Raw genomic sequence first — 21,191 nt, forward strand, 5'->3', positions numbered from 1 at the left:
TTGGGTGGGTGTTGGGGTTCGGTTGCTGTCTTCTAAGATCAGATGTTTGCTGAGTCTGGGGGGTGTGTCTCCAGTCCATCGATCTGCCATCTCCATCCATGCGTCATTGATCCGCGAGCTCCTTTGGCGGGCAAATGCCCAATGGGCAGTTTCTCCCACATGGGGGTCATAGGAAGACAGACTGGACATTGAGGCTTCTTTGTCCAAACTGACTCCAGGATCAAATGCATGGAGAAAATGGCAGAGCTGGTGATTCGGCTCTCTCAACCATTCGCTAGTTCGTATTTTATTTATGATTGACATATTCCATGAACTATCATGGTGCCGCCCACCAAAGCCAGCTCTGTGGCTTGTGGGGGAATGGAGGGGGGGGTCTGGAAACTGCAGGAGCCTCCCAGGAAAGAAGCTGGACTCTAGGTTTCCAACTCATCGCCCTCCTCATTCAGTCGATGTTGACAATCAACAGTGACTTGGCTGGCTCAGTCTAGGTTTTCCATCCATTCCAGTGGTCCCCACCCCACGGCCCAAGCAGAACCTCCTCTCCCAGGGCAAGTGATCGCCTATTAATGTGCCAAGAAGGTTCCCTTTACCGGTGTGAGGAAGAAGAGAATAGGGCCCCTCCAAAACCTGTGCTCCTCACTTGCTGGGAGCGATGCGGAAGGGAAAACCACATCCATCAAAGGAAACGGATGAATGGGAAGGCATGCGTGCTGAATCTTCCTGTAGGACTGTCTCGACGTTGGCTACCTCCGAGGGTCACCCCAGGCTGCACAAAAGTAGCCACGTACTTTCTGTGGGATTTCCTTTTATATTTATTTGAGAGAGAGAGTGTATGTAAGTGAGAGGGAGAGAGCATCCGAAGCCAACTCCACACTGAGCACAGAGCCTGACGTGGGGCTCGATCTCACAACTGTGAAATCATGACCCGAGCCAAAACACGAGTCAGATGCTTAACTGACCGAGCCCCCAGGTGCCCTGACTTTTTTTTTTTTTTTTTCGGTATCTTGGGAAAACGGTATGGAAGCCATACATGGACATAGGACGAATGACCCATTTTTGGTTGGAATTTCAGTAACCAAGTATATAGTGCATAGTTCATGGACAGCAGAGGTTTAGGATGGCAGTTGGCTTTGTCTTCAACTGGTGACAAACAAAATCCTAATAAATGCAGCTCACTCGGTGACAGCTTAGAAAAGATGGGGATCCCTGAGTGTGAGGGGGGATGGCAGAATGGGGTCTCGGCATGGCCACTTAGGAAGTGGTTGGACTCGAGGGCATCCTACATTTCTTCTTCTAGAGCCTTCTCTAAAAACCCAAGCTGAGCTAAGGGACCTTCCCTGGTGTTCACACAACACCCTTCTCCCTTAGCACATTTATTGACATTAGCTTATGGGGTGCCCCCTGCCCCTAACTGGAAGGAATTCCTTGAAAGTGCAAGACAGTGCATGGAACTGAGAAAAGGTGTGTCAGGCTGAACTGCACTGGAGTAAAGACATTCGTCGACTACACACATGCTCCCACAAAGGACTTTGGACACCAACGGCTACAGGAAATCCACACTATCACCTGAATGACCTGAATCCTGATAACGTCACCTTCTGGAAGCAGAAGTAGGTTTCTGGTTTCCAGTCTCTCTTTGCTTCCACCCAAGCTCAGGGTTCTTACCACTCCAGCCCCTATCTGCTCTCTGCTGTCCTCTGCTTTTCTTTCCAAAATGAGCTGCACCCCCCCTACTCCACAGTCTCCTGCAGCCTCAACCAACAAGCAGAGGAAAAGGGAAACCTTCATTTAAGAACCTGGGTTCACACGGTGTCATTCGGAGCCAGAGCACGCCAGGCAGTCTGCAATACAGCAAGACACCCTTGCTGAATTTCCTATTTTCAACTAGCACTTTGTCTTCTAGAACACCCCTAGCCCTTCTGCATCTTCCTCCTCCTCCTGTGTTGAGAATTTCATCTTATTACTAAGGGTGGTTTCAGGATTCCATTCAGAATATTACTAGCAAAGAGGCACAGGGTACCATTATAACCAAAAGGATAGGAATACTGCCGGAATATTTAAATTAAGTCACGTCTAAAAGCAGTCACAAACACGTTGCTTCACCATTTGGAGATGCCTGTGTCTCTCCCTGGTGAATGTGGCATTAATTAGTTATGCACGGTTATTCCCGGCAAAGGCGAGAGCATTGTAAGTTAGCGAATTTCAATTTTACAGCAGCTGTGTGATTTTGAGGTTTTTACAAATTGTTCATGTGAGGATAAGCCATATAATTTTATTTTTTTTTCCTGTTCAGTATAGTAGTGAGATACTGAGGGCACATATACCAAAAAGCTGCAATTACTATCTACTAAGATAATAATTTTCACACAAATGAATGTGGTATAAACATGCGATTTTGTATTTATGGCTTATGAATCTTGCTTTAGTAATTACATGAGCCTACAGGGTAACTTGGTGGAGGTTTTTTTTTTTTCCTCCCTCATAACAACTTGCCGTGTGACCTTGGGAATAACACATCTTTATTTCTGCATTTCTGGGTCTATAAAACTGGCTCAACACTGTGGGGCTGGAAATAATGATTAACACTATGGATGCTTCCTTGTAGTATGTGGTCAGGTAAAGGCTTAGGAGGAGCAGGTGCATGTTTCTGGAGGGTGGGGAGAAGTCAGGGCAAATTCACCCTTGGTTTCCTACTGTCCACCACCTCTCCGTGAGAAAGGAATTTTCACTGTTGTTTAATCCAGTAAGAAACTGAGAAGTGACCCAAGGCTAACAACAACACAAGAAACAATGGACACAGTGGTCTTTTTGCCTGTGTTCTCTTCTCCTAGATGATTCCATGCACTTTCATTTATTTATATTCTGAATTTCGTCTCACTGCGCCTGTGTTTGAAACACCTCAGATGCTCTCCTCTGCAATAGCCGAGGTATGAATAAATAATGAAAAAAAGAGTGGTTCCCTTTGTCGTCAGTATAATAGAGAGATGATCTAGGCTAATTCGGGTTTTCTAAAAGATTTATAAGCAACAGAGCTTAAAAAAAAATAGCATTAACCCTTTTCATACAGCCTGGAATGCAGCCATATTCTTTTTCACAGACCAGAAAGCCAGTCGGCCAGGGCATAGCTGAGTTTTTCTGAGTAGCGCTACTGACATTTGGGGCATGACACGTCTATGTTGGGGGCCCTCCTGTGCACTGTGCACGTCAAGCAGTGTCCCTGGCCTCCACCTGCTAGATGCCATCGTACTTTCCTGCTCCTGCTGTGACAACCCACAATGTCTCCCGACAGTCCAAACATCCCTGAGGACTGGCAGAGACACCCCTTTCTCCCTGACACCAGGGGTGCCGGAATGTTCCAGAAAGAGCCCTGAACAGGAGGAAAGAAAGCGTGGCATTGCAGTGTGGCCGCGCACCCCACCAAGACCACAGTTTCTCGGCGTTCCCTGCCATTCCTTGAACTACGCTCGGCAACACCAGAGTCCCGGCACACAGATACCACATGGCCAATGGGAATTACAGTTTCTTGTAGAGGAAGCCAAATGCCCATTTTGGAAAATCCAACTGAAACGGGTCTTACTTCCAATGTCTTTGAACATTTGAATGTTTGCATTTGACTCCAGACCCAATTTTCTCTTCTCAGGCAAGGGTTCATAAACCTTGACGAGCAAGGTGTCTTTGGGGGAGGGGAGCAAGACCACCCCAGCGAACTTTGACGTTTGGGGACTCTTCGTGTCCCTCCATGGACGGAATTCAAGGGGCAAATGTGATCCAACCTCCTTAATAACCAGATGTTTGCAATCATCAGAAATACATCTTTGGCTGTAGCCATTTTTCTGTTCTCCAGCATTCAGTCTCAGAGAGAATTTACATAACAACATGTGACATGTAGAATGCTTAAAGGCACCAACCATGACAGGACAAATTACACTCATTTTTCAGTTCTCTTTGCAAGGTGCTCCGCGGCAGGCGCGCGCAGGGCTGCATGCGGAGGCGGTTCTGGAGGGGCAGTCAAGACCAGCATGCACTCACAACCAGGAGGGGTGGTGCGGGAGGCCCGCCGCAGAGCGGGGGGGGGATTGGGGGGGGGGCTGCCCCACTTACCCGCCGTAGGCCGGGATCGGGGGCGGGGGCGCCGCGGCGCGGAAGGTGTTGTACACGGTGCGGCCACGGCCTCGCAGGTGCGCCCCTCGGTAGGCGGCCGCGGCGGTGGCGGCTGGATACGGGAAGCCGGGCACTGTGGGGTGGGAAAGGAGAGAGCAGAGCAAAGGCTTTCAGAAGCACACCTGTCGCGGAGGGCAACCCGCCCACCCAGGACCCCTCTCCCCGCAGCGCCCCCCCTCCCAGGCTGGACACCGCCCCTGGAGAAGGGAGGCGGGGTTCCAAAGGCGGCCAGCGGGGAGGAGGTCAAGGTCCGATTCCAGACAGAATGGGCTGCCTAAGGGGTCGGTCCCTGTGCCCAAGAGAACATGGTAAATGACAAGCATTTACAAAGAATTCGTGGTAACAGGAGACAAGCTCACTGCGCAAAGTTCAAATTCTGCAAAGGCGGATTGCACGAAGTAGGCGCTGTGTGTTGCCAGCATCTAGGTGTCTATGCACGCACGTATATCGTGTGTAAGAGATATTTATGTGTCTGAGCCCACAATACACGTATATAGTGTAGCCAAGCACGCGTGCATGTGTAAGTGAACATGTGTCCACCGTGTCTACGCACGTGCATGTGGGTGTGTGCCCAGGTATGGTTATATGTGCGTGTGTATATGCAGACACTTGCATTTCCATATGCGTACCTATTTCAATGTGTCCCTAGTTCTCCCTGGGGCCGAACTGTGTGTGTGTTTGTTGTCTACTGATTGCCTTCCCTATCCCATTTTTCCTTCCCACATTTTCCGGTATGTACACCTACTGCTTGTTAAAGTTTTTAAATTGCAAGATAGTTTTCCCGCAGACACGTGCATGCATCACAAGTGTGCAAACCCCTTACGCGCCAAGAAACGAACCGTTACCAATGTCCCATCGCCCGCAAACCATTTAACAGCTAGGCGCACACACCAACCGTAATTGTAGAGAAGTCTGGGAACTCAGCTCTTAAGAGGGTGTGGGCTGAGTTTTTCCTCCTTGGAGGAAAATTCTCTGAGAGTGGGATGGCTTGCTGAGGAGTCGAGAGGGAAATTAAGCCCGATGCCAGAGACTCCTGAAAATTCATTCTCTTGCCTCTGCGTGGGATGTCCTTCCTCCTAGGGTGTCTGCAAATCCAGACGCACCGGGGCCCAGGAAGCCTCGAGGAAACCACCTCTGCGCAATCTCGCAGCACTCTCGCTATGCCAGCCCCGAGCGTGCCATCCCCACTGAACTGCAGGCAAGGTGCCCGAATGGCATTCCAGGGAGGAGGCACATTTCTGGGAAACCATACAGGGGAATCCACTGAGGCAGGAGGTCTGTATTGAAGGCCCAGAACACCCAACCTCTCACGGGTAATGGTTTCGAAAAGAGGGAGTCTGTCAGTGTGTTATCTTTTCTCTCCCCGATCAACTAGCAAGTTCTTCCTGGCTTCCCCCCCACTGCCCGTCCATCTTTGCTTCTGCCTGTGCCTCCCCAAGTCAGTGGAAGCCCCCCATATTTATCCACAGTAGGTTCTAAACTTTGTACACCTGAGTGAATGTAGGGGTGTCTTAAATACGTAAACAAGAAAACAACTGGTAAGTTGTGGACAGGCCAAAGGATGGACAGACTCTCCAGCCAACCCCCCGCCCCCTTGTCCCAGATTCCTTTCCCAATTGCTCCCTGACACAAAAGGAGATTTCCAGAAGGAGGGAGAAACAGGTGGAAGGAAGCAAGGGTTTCCTCCCTCGCATGCCACCCCCTCTCCCCTGCTCCCTTTCTCCTGGGAGTTCACACAGTGTTTTTAGGACAGACGGACTGGGAGGGACAGGAACCTCCAACCTCAGAACATCTGACCGCCAGGGAGGCTCGCAAACGTAGGTCATCAGCAGATGCACACCTCTCTCCGGGAGCTCATTTTGGGGAGCACCTAACTGCTTGTAAGATATTGTCTCTCGTGCTGTGTTGGAGTTGACTGCAGCTTATATCCAGACTGCCAAAGGGGGGGATGCTCCCTTTCTCACCACCACACTCAGGAGCAGAAGTCTTTCACCTGATCTGTTTATTAGCCCTGGCGTCCTTGGATACACTGTAGCCTAGCTGCATGGGGCTGGCCGGGGACGGGGAGATGAAGCGGGGGGGGGGGGGGGTCCCCCACAGCAGCCATCCTTAAGCCCCTACACCCCACAGAATCGCAGGGGTTGGAAGAGAACCTTTGAGCCCAAAGTGCAGACTGACTGTCACTTGCGATTCTCTGCCGGTTCTCATGGATTCCACCAGATCTCTCTCTCACCACGGAGGGTACAATGCTGGGATTGCGCAAACAAGTCAGAATGATTTTATCTTTCCATTTGTGTCTGAAAAGACCATACACGTTGCTTTTAACCTCTTTTTCTTATTGTTGTTCAAGTCAAATCGCGCAGCTGTCCTTAACTCTCAGCTTGCAGGGCTCTGCTCACCCACGTCCCCCCGCTTGTGTTTCAACGAATGTGCGTGAAGTCGCGGGGAGGTGTCCGTCCTAAGGGGGAAAGCCAGTAAGTCCTAACACCACAAAAGCCCAGAAGTCATGAGAGATGAGCTGTTTGCTTCAGGACTGGCGAGAAAATGAGTGAGCGGGGCTGTGACGCCAACTCCATCTTGCCACAGTTCAAATATTAAGTTTTCATAGGAACGCCCTAGATTTTGAAATAAAGAAAATGAAAAATTCACAATCTGGCAGAGCAGCTGGCCGCCTGTGTGAGGAGACACGGTAATTATGCTGACCCATTCATTATCGCCGGCTCCCGCGCACAGTGAGTGCGACCAGATCCCTCTCAGCGACAAGCAGGTTTTACAGTAATTCTTAGAGGATTTAGATGTTGAGATACAACACGAAACAGAAGCGAGGCTGGGGAGCAGGGCAGCACGAGCTGCTCAAAAGCGCGGAGCCAGGACTCCTCGTGTGTCCCTTGCCTACAGGGGGGAGACGTCCCTCCCGAAGCTGGAGGAGGTAGGACAGGTCTCCACGGAGGGCTTTCCGGGTTCCTCCACGTTCGGCACATTGGAGGGATTCTTATTTTGTTAAAGGAACCCAGCAAGGACAACACACCCACTCCTGGGTTGAAAAATCGCTTTTCGGGGAGGCCAAGTGGCCTTAGGCAAGGTAAGGAGGTCTTGCACGTGATGCTTTGGACGTGAGGCTTCATGCAGAAAGCATGGATGTCCCCCAGGTGGATGGTTGGCTCAGCTGTCCCTTTCTTGGTACCAGTCTCCTGCTGCCAAGGGGTCTCTTTATGAAGCCTCTGGTTAGTCATCACGATTAATGAACGTTTGCTTCCTCTTTGCCTTCTTGTTTTCCTTCCTTCGGATTCCGACCTTCCTTTCCTTCCTTCCTCCCTTGCTTCCTACTTGTATTTATGTCTTAATCTCCTTTGGAAGGAAGCAGCCACAAAGCTCCCCGGGTGTGCTAGCCATCAAGTAGCTTGGATGACAGGAAAGAGAAGGACTCCCGCTGTTGCTAGAACGTACACTCTGTGAGGGCAGAGAGCTCCCTGTTGATTCAGAAGTGTGCCCGGCACAGGGCAGGTGCGTGGATACCCTTTGGAGGTGAATCCATGTTCGTCTCCCTCCTTCTGGGACTGTAGAGGCAAAGCCTCGTCACCCTGCACCTTCTGGAACACTGCCATCTACATGAGGTGTCCTGCCCAGGAGTCGCACCTACATGGAGGCCAATGACACAGCAGGCCCTCAGTCATGATCCCTGTAAAAGTGACTTCTCCAGCCGGGCTCACAGGTGCTGGGCTGGCCCCAGGAATGGCAACCACACTTGGCAGTGTATGTGTGGTTCGGATAAAAAGGGAGAGGACTTGGATCAAAGTATTGTACTTGGAATTACTGCAAAACCTTAATTCACTGAAATTCACATTCATTGCTGTGCTATGTCAGGATTTGGAGGTCAGGTTCTTGTTCTGGGGAAAAGCAGGGCTCAAATACAAACCACCGCCCTCCTCCAGACACTGATACCTATGAAAGGGCCTTTGGGGTCATGTTCTTTCCTTCACTGAACCCCAGACTGTGCTCTCCGGCAACTGAGCAATCCGGAGTCTCTGAGTACGGTAAATGTGTGCCACAAGGAACAATGGATAGAACCTGCTTATAATCCTTAACTCCTTGGATCTGTGGCTGAGCCCTCCATGTTTCTCCTCATCCCCACTAGAGGAAGTCCCCCTACCCTGATGTTTAGGATTCTGAGTGACTCTCTTGCCACTAAAACAAATGGTCAATTGCATGGGTAAGAACAAAAACAAAACACCCACAACTGTTTGTTAAGCTTCCTCTGGACTCCACTCAGGACAGAAGGACTGGATTCGTTTACTTGCCTACCATGTGCACTGGCCTGTCGATGCTGGGACACGGTTAAATGCATATTTGAAGCAATTACCTAGACAGATGATTCAGTTACAGATCAAACAGAACCGAAATGACTTTATCCTTGAACCACATAGAAGACATCTCAATTACGTGCTTACTTTGGGACGCGACACCTATCTTTGGTTGAGTTAAAGTTATCACACCGTCTATCAATGCCCCAGTTCAGGAGTTTGGATTCAGTAAGTGGGCAATAAATGTTTAATAAATCTAATGCAAAAATGCCAAATGGAAACTCACAATGTCCTCTCTGATTCTGGAATGGAGTAAATCAATGTTAATAAAAGTCATAAACCTGTCACCCCCGTCCCATGTTTGTAAAAAGCCTCTTTGTTAATGAAAGGACAGGGTTAGAAAGAAAAGACACCAGATTATAGGCATTTTTAAACCCATGGTGTTGGAACTGGTTTTTTTTCCCCCCTAGCCAAACTTCCAGTTAATATACATGTAAAGAGAGCATCACTGGGGAACAATGGAAAGTATTCAGGTTGCTTTGCAGACCCCGTATAAATCCTTAGTTGTTGGCATGAGGGAGACAGAGGAAGATGGGAGACAAAACAACAACACAGGTTCATTATACTGGAAAGGTTCCCTCTTAAACCTTATCCAGCATGAATCATAGTGAAAAATCTGGTATCACGGCCACGAAAATTGGATTTGGTTCATAAGCTAAAAATGAGTTTCTTTCAAAGGAAACAGGGCAAGAGCTTTTAGAGCAAACACCAATTGCGCATCTCGGTGACACGTCAACGTTCCTGGCCGACCCACTCCCAACCTTTAGCTAGATGGATACCCGCAGCATAGTTTGGGGGAGTGTTCGTGGGATCACTCGCTCTGTTCTTGGGCACGAGGAGTCGTATCGCACGGAGCTCAATGAAATGGAAACTTCAGGGATGTAACGAGAGGCCTGCTGGGATGTGCGAGGTATCAAGACGAATCAACATTTTTAAAGGGAAGATGTGTGGGTGTATCAATCCGCCAAACGGCCCGTTTACCAAAGTGTCAACTGCTTCCTGCCTGTCTCCCATCAAAGACAAAGCCCCCGCCACCGCCACCTCCCCCCCCCCCCCATCCAAGCTCCGCACTCGGTGTATTTACAGTGACGAACATGCGCGCGCTCCCCCTCCGTCTCCTTTACGAATACGGTGCTTACCTTCGAAATAAACACAAATGAGATCATCTCGCCAGCCCGGAAATCCCCCCAAGAAGAAACACAAAACCAGTGGAAAATACTTGAGGGTTATCAAGTGCATATTAAAGTTTTAGAGCTTTGGGAGAGATGGAAGAGCAGCAGATGCAATAGCCAACAGGGGGGCAGAGTCTGCATCAAAGCCATAAAAATATACAGCCACGGTAATGGGCAATTATTCTTTGCATTTGTGCGCTGGTTTGAATTTGCATGAGGTTGCCAGATGCCCTGGCAAAGGTGTTCCATCAGAATGGAGGAGAGGGCTGCTCTTTGTCCCCCCACCCTTCTCTCCCTTGGCGCCCCAGGGCTTCCTTTGTCCACCCCTGGAGTGGTCTGAGAGCAAGAGCTGTCTGTGCTGATTTGGGGTTGAATCGCTCTGTGGATAATTCAGGGTAGGAACTGTTCACTGACACAAGTCTGGGGGTGCAGACGTGCTTTCGACAGCAGGTTCACCGCCCTGCAGGATTCCCCTTGGGGGAAGTCCTGCTTCACGGGCTGGATCGCACATTAAGAAGTGACATGGTAGGTAGCATGCCGAGGTGAAACAACCAGCTTCAGCTCCATTTCAGAGGCAGAGCGTTGTGTGATAAACATCACAACGAATAGTTAAAAAAAAAAAAAAAAAGATTTTTTTTTCCCCAAATGACAAAAACGTTTGCTTGTTTTTTCTCCCCCAGAATGAATCTCAAACAAAAGTGCATCAAATTGGTTTATAGCAGAATTTATACGCAACTGGGTCACTCTCTTTGAATGGTGCTAAATGGGAAATTTAATACGATGGCGCACATTTAGTTCTAGGTCAAAATAAAAATGGAAAGGCTTTCAATTTTGTTAAAATTCAGCAATTTCAAGGTTTTGGGAGAGAAAGGGGTGGGGGGGGGGTGTTCCAGCCATTCAGTCATTTATAAAAAGACCAAAATAGCCACTTAATTTGTTGGAATCTCTGATTCTCGTATTCTCGTCTATCCCTGAAACACACATTTGGGACGGACTCTTGCTTCATTTCAAAATGCATGTGGATATTAAATACTGCTGTTTGGAAGTGAATAAATCCACATTTTGGACAAACAGTTCCTTACAGGACATCCTCATTTGAGATGCACTGAATAGGAAAACAAAAATTTCTAATTAATGTACAAGTCTAATCACCATTCCCCACATGGAAGAGTAATTTTTCACTGTTCATTTGCTGGGTTTAATCTCAAAACTGACATAACAGAAACGCAATGTCCTATAAATCTCCGCTCATTTGTTTCCTTAATATTCATATCCCATTGAACAGCAGCTGCTTGTTGCTGCAGTCTATTACAACTTGCAAAAGTGTCGATAAAAATATTATGAAAGGCAAGATGTGTTCCTTCCTGGCTGTGCGTGCCATTTTATTTGGGAAAAGACAATAAGTGGCTCATGGATGGTCCCCCAGCCTGCTGCTTGGTGGGTGATTAGTGATTAATTACCTGGCAGCAAACTGACATGGCACGAGGAAATTGACACAGCCCTGATTAATTAACTTTTTACGGGTGGTCGTTGCTCACAAAATATGGCGCACCCTAATTGAATCTCTCTACGTAGCATCATTGGTACAAAAGTTTTAGCCCAATCCAAGCGAGCCAGAAGTTTCTTGGCTGTTCTAGGTCTGACTAGGATGTGTTGAAGCAATGGGCAAGAACTTGAAATTGGAGAGAAAAAGCACATTATTTGAAGGGGGAAAAAAAAGATGGTGACATTGTCCTGGCTGGACTGCCTGAGCTGAATTTACTGACCTAAATCTTTGCTGCAGGAAGCTACACTTCTGCCTTTTGCTCCAGCCTCCTCTGGCCACTCCTTTTCTGTGGCTTCTGCATGTTCTCTTTCCTTTGTCCTGTCCCTAAACATTGAGCTGATCGGCTCACTCTGATGCTCTCTCCATTGTCATCCCTCCTCAGAGGGCTTTTCCCCCCCTCCTCAAGGTCTCTTGGCCACTCCCGTCCCCAACCTGCTTCCTCCCCTGGACTCATCTGGCCTTGACCACCTCATCGAAGGGCACCCTCATCATACAGCTCTCCGTGCGGATGTCCTAAGGACCTTATTTTGGTCAAAACTGTGTGTCTCTCGCACCTCTGGGGTTACCTGGCCTAGGGTAATTACTGCAATGTTGATTGAGAATGTTGTCAGATGAACTCAGAATGTCACAGTTGTTCAGCCACGGGGGGAGGGGGAGCGGGGCGGGGGAAGGGGAGGATAGGGGGACAGTCCTTGAACTCGTGAGAGTTGAGACCACGCTGCTTAGGAAAGGCACACATGCTAAGAGAAAGTCGGGTTTTCGCGAGGACATGAGTGAGAAGGGACTCAAACCCACTTGAGCTAAGTCCAGACAATGGTGACTGGAAAACTGAAAGCAAAGCGGTGATCCCAGTTAGGCAAAGTCCAACCTCCCATACTCCATTATCAGAAAGAGGAGCTTCAACTGTGTATCAGTTACGATTTACTGACACTTGCTAACCGCCAGACCCAAAGGTTAAGTCAGTAAATCTTCAGGAAACCGTATGAGCCAGGCGGTACTGCTACCTTCCCTTTCCTGGGGAGAGCAGGAAGATGTCAGGCAGCCCAGAAACTCGCCCAATGCTCTCAGACAGCCTGACACGAGAGCCCATCATCTCGTCTATCACACAACAAAGCAACAAAACAATTGGGACTAAGGTATCCTGCGTCGGCCCTGGGCAAGAACTTCCAACTTCCACTCTCTCCTTTCTCCTTCAGGACTCCCCATTCTCACTTTCCTCCCATGGCCTCCTAGAGCAGTACAAGTTGCTACTTCCTCTCCCTATACTCATACCGCAACCAAGACAACCGGCCCAATGTGTCATGGACGGAATGAATTGGCAGGGGAATCTGTTGACAAACCTCCAGGAGACCTCAATATGCTCCTGGTTGGGGGCAGGAGCTGCAAGGAAGGGGAGGGCAGGTGCCCTTGCTTCTGTTCTCTGTTTAGGCGCTGAGATTTCAAAACACCTGGAAGGGCTTTGCTCCTTTTCTACTAATTGGATACAGGCCAGAGGGATCACTACTGATTTATGTTCCTGGTAAGAGTCTACAACACGCCGCTTTCCTTCTCCATCTTGGCTTATCTCGTCTCCCAAAATACTGGGGAAACGGACTCTGCCAGCAATGGGGACCTGGGGTCCCCCAGCATGGCGTTTCTACACGAACTCACTACTGTCAAAATAATGAATTCCTTACGACGAACTTCAACTAGAACCTTTCTCCAAGATTTGAGAGACCCGCGAAAAAAACCTTTCCCGATATTTGGGTAATGCCCTTTTTTCTCTACATAACCGATTTATTAATATTGTTATCAAATATCACTTTACTCATGACTCCATTATAGTCTCTTCCTTAGCAAGGAAACAGACGAGTCATCAGGGGTAAAAAAAATAAAGAAAGAAAGAAAACTAAACGCAGTGAATGCCCACAGTGATCTAGTCTGAGCAGTGAGCCTGGCCTTCCCAAAGCAGAAATGCTTCCTAACTTAAAAACACATTCAAAAAGCATCCACAAAACCCACACACAATGCTTACGTGGAAATTTCTTTCATCGCTAGGTCTTTGAATGAGGATGGCAGCCTTGGTTTTCAAATAATTGCCCCATCACTCCCGCTTACCTCCTGACGTTGGCTGTTGCCTCTTCTCCCCTGGGTTACAAACGGTCTGACGAACCCAACGGGCATGCGCGGCGAGCACCGTGGCTGCCGGACGTGCCCAGATGCACTTCGCAGAAGACGTATTTGTGAGCTGTCTGCTCACAGGTGTTGACAATACCCACCCGGGCAGGACTTCTGCAACATTTCATCTGGCACAGCGAGAATGAATCTCAGTCTTGGAGGGCTTAACCTGGTGGGACCGTGGAAGTTATTTGCAAAGGTGCTTTCTGTTATTTGAAGGAAGGCTGGACACAAAGCCGTGAGAGGCCTAGATCTGTTTTAATTTGGATGAGGAGATTTACCACACTCGATTCGTTGGACAACTCCTGTAGTGGCGTCAATTTAGCTCTCATCAGGTAGCCACGGGGGAAAAAAGGCAAATAATTTATATAAATAATTACTGTATCAAGTGCCTATATACAGCGAAGTTTCAATTGTTAAATCATTCATGATCTGGCGAACAGGTGGCTGGAAGCGTGAGCCTGGTGAATTGCCTCTCCATGCAGCAAACAAGGCAAGGGCGATAAATTACCTTCACGTGGTGGGAATGGATTTCCCGGGGTTCTCTGGGGCTGCTGAAGCTTCTGCAGGTGACGCCCTCCGAGGGGGCCGGCGGGGGCTCCCAGGGCCCCCATACACGTGTACCCGTACACGATGCAACTCCAGCCACCACTGTGGGAATAGCTGGCCAGGGTTAGGGCCGTCGGATTTGGAGAACAAGTTTCTACCAGAATCCCAACCCTTTGAGTCACACCGCACGCAAAACTTGAGGACAGGTGCCCCATGGGGATCCGTGGATTGCCTGCCTGGTACCCGAGCTGGAACTCTCCCTAAACCTGCAGCATTGACAGGTTAGAGGAAAACCATTCGGAAATAGGTTGTCCAGTCACTAGACCAACATAAACATTCCAGACTAGCTTCTTTGGTGAACTTAAAAAAAAAAAGTCCCGGAGAAGATGGCTTCTATGGAAGAAAGGGAAAGTGTAGCCAACGATCTGAGGAGACACAGTGCCTCAAGCAGCCCGAATGACTCTTCACACAAGGATGCTCACAAGCGGGCAGGCAGTCATGCGTACGCTCGCAGCAACCAGATTTGGGCAAGGTCAAACTGCTGGTGTGCTGTGAGGATAGAGACCCACCTCTGGCCGAATCCAGGTCTTGTCATGAACTAACAGTGGCTCAGGGAGAATTTTGTAAAACCAATACTGGGGGACTTGGGTTTGCCGGCAGAAAAGAATCTTTGGGAAATGTTTCTTGGAACCTGGGCGTGATATACATCCTTGGGCAGGTGTGCCCACGGAAGTGGTTCTGGTACGTTCGTGTTTACATAAAAAGCAATTAGGCTTCCAGAGTCTACACTGCATGCAAACAAAACTCAAGGAGACGGACTGAAAATATGTGGTGTGTTATTTGGTCCTAGAAACTGCATTTTGTGAACACTCCCCTCAAATTCTCCAGGAGCAATAAAACAGCTTCTGGCATGACAGTCCTTTTACAGGAATGAAAACATGATTTAAGAAAATGGTGTTTTTGGAGAGAAGCAAGTGTTTAAATTATCATGTTTAAATGAACTATGCCAGGCTCTTTTCCCTTCCAGGGAGGCAAGCTCAGCTTCCTTCCCTGATTCTTTGCACTGCACAGGGAGATTTGCTTTTGAAAAGAAACGAGGCAGGGGGAGGAGGGGGCCACTTCGGTGATTGGACACATTTCTGGGCAAGAAGCACCAAGGAGCCCCTCTCCAGGGCCTGAATTATATGTCACTAGCTGTTCTTACTCCCCCTTCTAATCTGTTCACTCCCGGCCATGCTGACTTTGAGATAGGACTTGGCTCCATTTGCAAAGCCTGGTCCCCCAGGAATACACACCTGCCCCAAAGCATCAAGCTGCCCCCTTTATATTCCAGGAAACACATAGGATCTTATTTTTGGCTCCAGAATATTTCATATTCAGTCTGAACATGGATTAGCACCCCCCCCTTAAATCTACATTCGTTTGAGAAAGCAAATGAAGTTCAGACGAGGGCTTAAAAAAAAAATGAACTCTAAAACAAGCTGCCCAACCCATCAGAGGGTTTCTTTCTCCTCTTTGCCAAGAACCAGCGGAAGGCAGGCATGGCCCAGGAGTTCAGCACGGGAGCTGTACCCCAGTGTTTGCTGGTCTTACAAAAACGTGAGCATTAAAAAGTACTTCCTGTCAACGCCATCATAGGACTTGGGGTTTCCAGGGAATTCCCCCAGAACAACTGCCTCGCTGCCTTTCAGAAACATCTCGTCTAGGCCTTGTTTCTGGCTGTGTGTGCACTGGAATCCCAGGGCAACATAGTTTATTGTTTTAATATCTGTCTGACACAAAGCTAACCATTCTCCAGTGACTCCTTATCTGTCATATGTATTTCTGTGAGAGAAATATCAAGACAAATAAGATGTTTGGGGGCACACCACGGGATGGTAGGTTTTGCAACTGGCAGCCTTTCGCAGAAGGGAGACCCCCATCTGCAAAAGACAAGAGCCACCATTTTGCATGGAGATTAATAAACAACGCGCCAAGAGAGCTAAACCCCAGCCGCCGGAAATGTGGCTGCTTCTTTCCAGATTCTTCTGTAAACAACGGAGGAGGTTCAACTTATGCGTTTTCCCCCCTGAAATTGCCTTTTTTTTTTTTTTTTTAAAGAGGCAAAACAGTCACAACAGTGGGGTGTAGGATCATGACTCGACCCAAGTCAACCGCGGCTGTGGATGAAGGCGCTGACCCAGTTGGGGCGATGGTGGGGCGTGGATTGAAAATACAACCAAGCCTGTTCAAGAAGCTGTTCAAGAAGTCCGGGTGAGATGAGTTAACACAGGAGTGAGTGCAAAACTCTTAAAAAACCAGCTGCTCACAAATCGGCATGCTGTGCCACGCCATGGGAAAGCGGGGCCGGTGGTGGTGCCGGGCAGAGAGATGGTGCTTCGGCGATGGAGACAGAATGACACAGGGGTTTGGGGAGCGGGGTGGTGGTGGGGTAGCTGCATAGCCATGTCCAGCTGTGAGCAGTTGCTGGGCATTAGATCGGGCGTGTGCTCTGAGGTGACAGGCAGAGCATGGCACAGTCAATGTCTCAAAATCTCCCTGTGCGCGGGTTCAGTGACGCAAATAGGAGTTCAGTGGCCAAGTGCATCTACGGATAATGCGGGAGGATGGCGAGAACGTCAGTATTTAGCTGAGCTACCAAGAGGCATTCAAAACGCTGTGTTAACAGAGGGCAAGCCTCTTGTCGGGTATGGCCCCCAAATATCGAAATTTGTTTGTAGTTCGGAGGCATTAACATCACACATCCATCTTCTGTCTTGCCCACGAGATTGCCACACTACAGAGTCTGACTTAGGACACCTTGCTTAATTAAACTGAATTTAAATTAAAAAAATTCTTAGAGAGAGGACACCTTGCTCACGAAGTACTTACGTTACATGGAAAGGCACCTGGCATATGAAACAACTTGATAGAAATGGGTTAAACGGAGTAATGCCTTTTAACCCCCTCCCCCATCAAAGGACTGATAAAATGAGCAAAGAATGGGAGGAGCTATTTCCGAGATGATGACATAGAGGACACAGGTCTGTTGTCACCACAGCGCTGAGCCACAGACTTAGAAGGAGCAAGGCAGGGGTTCCTGATGAGAAAGACCCACTCTGGAGGCCCTCTGAGACCAGCATTATTGGAAATTGCCAGAGAAGCCAGAATCGGCCCAGGCTAACAAAGAGGCATCCTGAGTACGCTAATGGAGTCTCACCACTTATCCCAGGGGGGCTGGGGCCGGTCTTGGAGAAAGCCAATAGCACCAAAATGATTCCTCCAACTCCACACTTGTTTGGTGTTCGTTAGGAGGGCAAAACTCAGCCAATCCGCCCTAGTTAGACCGAATTCATGTATCTATCTTACTTTGATCACTACCAAGAGAAGGGTATCTTTTGACGTGCCTACCATCCACTACTGGTTTTGGAAATGTGACCAAAGGTCACAAAGTACAAAAGACCCATGAAGGCGCACATTGAAAAGAAGGTCCCTCTTGATCTCCTCCCCATCGCAGCCAGCTGTCTGGGGTCCAGCCCTTCCAGGTAAGAATGAATGCCAGCCTAGCAAAGGGGTCCGGAAACTACCGCCCTCGGGCTGCATCTGGCCCGCAGACTGTTTTGGTCCATAAAGTGTTATTGGAAGCACAGTCACACCTGTCCAATTCTGCACTGTCTGTGGCTAGCTTTCGACAGAGTTTGAGTAGTTGCCAACAGGAACCAGATGGCCCACGAGGCTGGAAATACTTACTCTCTGGCCTTTTAAAGAACTATTTTGCCAATCCCTGACCGGGCAGATCAGACACGGAAGAACCGCCTCTCCAGCGATCCGGGGATGAGAAGAAAGCACAATGTTGGCCTGAATGCAGAGGCTGGATGGCTGCCTAGAAGCCGCACTCGACCCCTCCCTGCTTGGACATTTCCAGGAGCAGAGCACGTGGCTGCCCGTGGATACATTTAGTGACTAGTGAAGATGGGAGGCCTGGGATTGAGTTAGGCTGGGTTCTAAATTAATCTGGCTGGGTCGCCTTGGGCACATTTCTTAATCCTTCTAATCCTAAATTTTCTGAAGCAAAAAGGGGCATAATCATATTTCACACTTTTCTTGTGAGGATTAAAGGAGAAAGTTCATGTGAAGGGCTTAGCGGAATGCCCGTCATAAAGTAAGGGCTCAATAACCATGAGTTAATATGAGTATTGTTACTATTTTTTTTTTTTATTTGGGGCTGGGCTAATGTAGGACCAGTTAAGCACTTAGCCTGGGTGCAAAATTTAAGAGGAGGTGGTGCCAAACCCCCCCAGTAATCAGGATAAATCATACTTCACTGCAATGTTTTAAAAACTTAAAATTATTTTTTAAAAAAGTTCACAATGAACAGACTCTCAAACTTTAAGCAAAGAAGGGCTATGTTGAGCATATCACCCCTAAGGTTAAAAAAAAAGATTAATAATACTCGTCCTGTGTTAATGAAAATTTTGCTATTTTGTTCACTGTCAATTTTTTTCCATTAATTTCGATTTTTTAAAATACCGCATTAGAATATTATTTTTCTCGATTACCAGGAGTTTTTTTGGCACCTCTTAAGGTTTTGTCCAAGGTGACTCTCTCTCTCGCCTGACCCTCATCCCGGCTCTGATTATCCTTCTTTTCAGTGATTCCTCCAGAAAATATTAGAAAAGGCCTTTTCAGAGCCCCGAGGAGCTCCGAGATACTGGAGGGGGAGAGAGGAGACATGACATCCTTCAGCAAATTGTGTCAGTAACACAGTGACCTGTGCGTGCACTTTCTATCCACTGAACTCAGTCCACTGACACTTTCTGTATTGGGCAGAAGAAAGAGGAAGCCATAAATTAATTTAGGCTGCTACCTTAATTACAGACACCAAAGGAAGTTCTATCAATTACCTAAAAGTAGAACAGTGCAGGCCTGATTTATGTATGTTTCTGCCACTTAAATCATTGTTTTATGAATTCCACACAATGACTTCCATAAAACCTGCAATCAATACATCAATTAAAACCATGCCGCCACTGCTCGCCCTTGAGTTTCATAAAAGTGAATAAATGAGGAAGTGATTCTGCATTTTGATAACCTTTAGCATCCTGAGCCTGTGACACTAGATCCCCACCCCCGCCCCTGGCCCCCGTGGCCAGGAATGAACATTTCAGGGGGAATTAACTGTCATCTTTCTTTTATGTTAGGACTTGTCCTAACGGATCCTAATCGATCTCAAGTTCATCTGTGGCTTCTGTTAACTGTGGGAAAATACACTTGCTTGCGTTGATAAGCACATGAAACCATGTACATATTTCTGCTGGAAAATGCTTTTTTTGCCTATTGACAAAACTGGTACCTCTGTGCCAAGGCCCTCGCTATGGACTGAAAAGTAGCCTGCCCCCCACAATTACATGTTGGTCCCCTGACTCCCAGGGTGGTGATGTTTAGGAATGAGGTCTTCGGGAGGTAATTAGGTTGAGTAAGTCATGGAAGGATTGGTGTTCTTATAAGAACAGACACCCAAGGGCTTGCTTTCTCTGCCCTGTAAGGATATTGTGAGAAGGCAACCATCTATGAGCCGGGAAGAAAGCCCTCATCAGAACCGACCATGCTAGGACCCTGATCTCAGACTGTCAGCCTCCAGAAGGGAGAGAAAATAAATTTCTGTTGTCTAAGCAGCCCCCACCTATGGTATTTTTTATGGCAGCCCTAGAAAAATAATAGAACGTTAGGGAATACTTGCTCCTGGCAGGGATTTTGTGACCTAAAGTGGCGTCTAAAGCTGTAACGAGAGAAAAGACAGATATATTTGCCTGCGTATTTAAAAATGTATGCTGGAACGTAAGCAAGATCAAAGGCCCCAAATGGGGCATGTTTGCAACATCTATGCTCTTCACAGGTCATAGGTCATTCCCCCTAATGAACGGTTCTCTCTCAATCTGAATTAAAAATAAAATAAGGATCAGCATAGAGGATCCTAAGGGAAGGGGGGGAAACTGAATGGGAAGTCATCAGAGAGGGAGAAAAACCACGGGAGACTCTTAACTCTGGGCAACACACTGAGGGTTGCTGGAGGGGAGGTGGGTGGGGTGATGGGTTAATTGGGGGATGGGCATGAAGGGGGGCACGGGATGTGATGGGCGCTGGGTGTGATACACAACTGATGAACTACTGAGGAATACATCCGAAACTAAATAGGTACTCCCATAAGTCAGCTAGTTGAATTCAAATAAGATCAGAAAAATGCCAAAGAGAAACGGGTCCACGTGTCCTGCAAGTCCACAAGAGGTAATGTCCACGGGCCGAGTACAGTCTTAATCTCATGCTCATCGCTAGGAGGAATGCAAACGCAGAGGAGAGTGAACCATGCTTCACCCATCGGGTTGTCAGATTTAAGAAAGAGCAGACTACGAAGGTGCTGGCAAGGATGTTGGGATGGAACCACCAATCGCGTGTTTGGGAAGTTAGATGGGGGATTTGAGGCACTGCGATGTCGGGGTATACATAAAGGTATTTGCTGCAGGCTTTAGGAAAAGAAGGTAGTGTGAATGAGTGTGGACCGGGAAGGGCTGAAGGAGCATCCACACCATGGGACAGCCGGAAAATACTCAGATGGCTGAATGGGAGAGAGCCCGAACCTGCTATCAAGTGAAACGAAACACGATTAATATGTGTAATGCATGCAAAATACATGTGTGTAGCACTCCCCTCTGTATACAATCAAATGACTAACACCCCCGTTTTACGTGTGTATGTCCTTCTTTGCATTATTATGGAGAAAATGTGGGAAGATACTTTCCGGGCAGTCAGTATGAGTAACTTTAAAGGTGTCTGTTCTGGGATAAAATGGGGGATATTATTACATCATTACACACACACACACACACACACACACGTGTGTGTTTACTTGCATGATTCTCTAATTACGGAAGCAAATGTTAAATTTGTAATTTAAAGTCTATTCATAAAATTGTAAAGAAAACAGAATTCAGCGGGTAATATCGACCTGCTTTTGGAAGCATCTACTTCACGCGGAAATAAGGATCAGTGAGAGAGCTGACTTTAGCTAATCCAAATTAGAAATCGGGCTCCCTGCTCGGCGGGAAGCCTGCTTCTCCCTCTCCGACTCCCCCTGCTTGTGTTCCCTCTCTCGCTGTGTCTCTCTCTGTCAAATAAATAAATAAAATCTTAAAAAAAAAAAAGGAAAGGAAGTGACTTTGTTATTCACGGAACTGTAGATTTACCTCTTGGTATTTCAACTAATAAAAA

At 47.9% G+C, this 21,191-nt stretch overlaps 1 protein-coding gene across 16 annotated transcripts in view; it reads right to left on the minus strand.

The window, feature by feature from the left end:
- The window catches only part of RBFOX1 (RNA binding fox-1 homolog 1), a 1,785,930-nt gene that overhangs the window by 53,596 nt on the left and 1,711,143 nt on the right, over positions 1-21,191 (minus strand). For all 16 annotated transcript variants that reach the window (XM_045993979.1, XM_045993969.1, XM_045993978.1 and 13 more), the window contains one exon: positions 4,102-4,234. In XM_045993979.1, the coding sequence (XP_045849935.1) occupies positions 4,102-4,234 (133 nt within the window). The remainder of the gene's footprint in view (positions 1-4,101; positions 4,235-21,191) is intronic.

This window comes from Meles meles, chromosome 21 (assembly GCF_922984935.1).
Source record: "Meles meles chromosome 21, mMelMel3.1 paternal haplotype, whole genome shotgun sequence".
Taxonomy (NCBI): Eukaryota; Metazoa; Chordata; class Mammalia; order Carnivora; family Mustelidae; genus Meles; species Meles meles.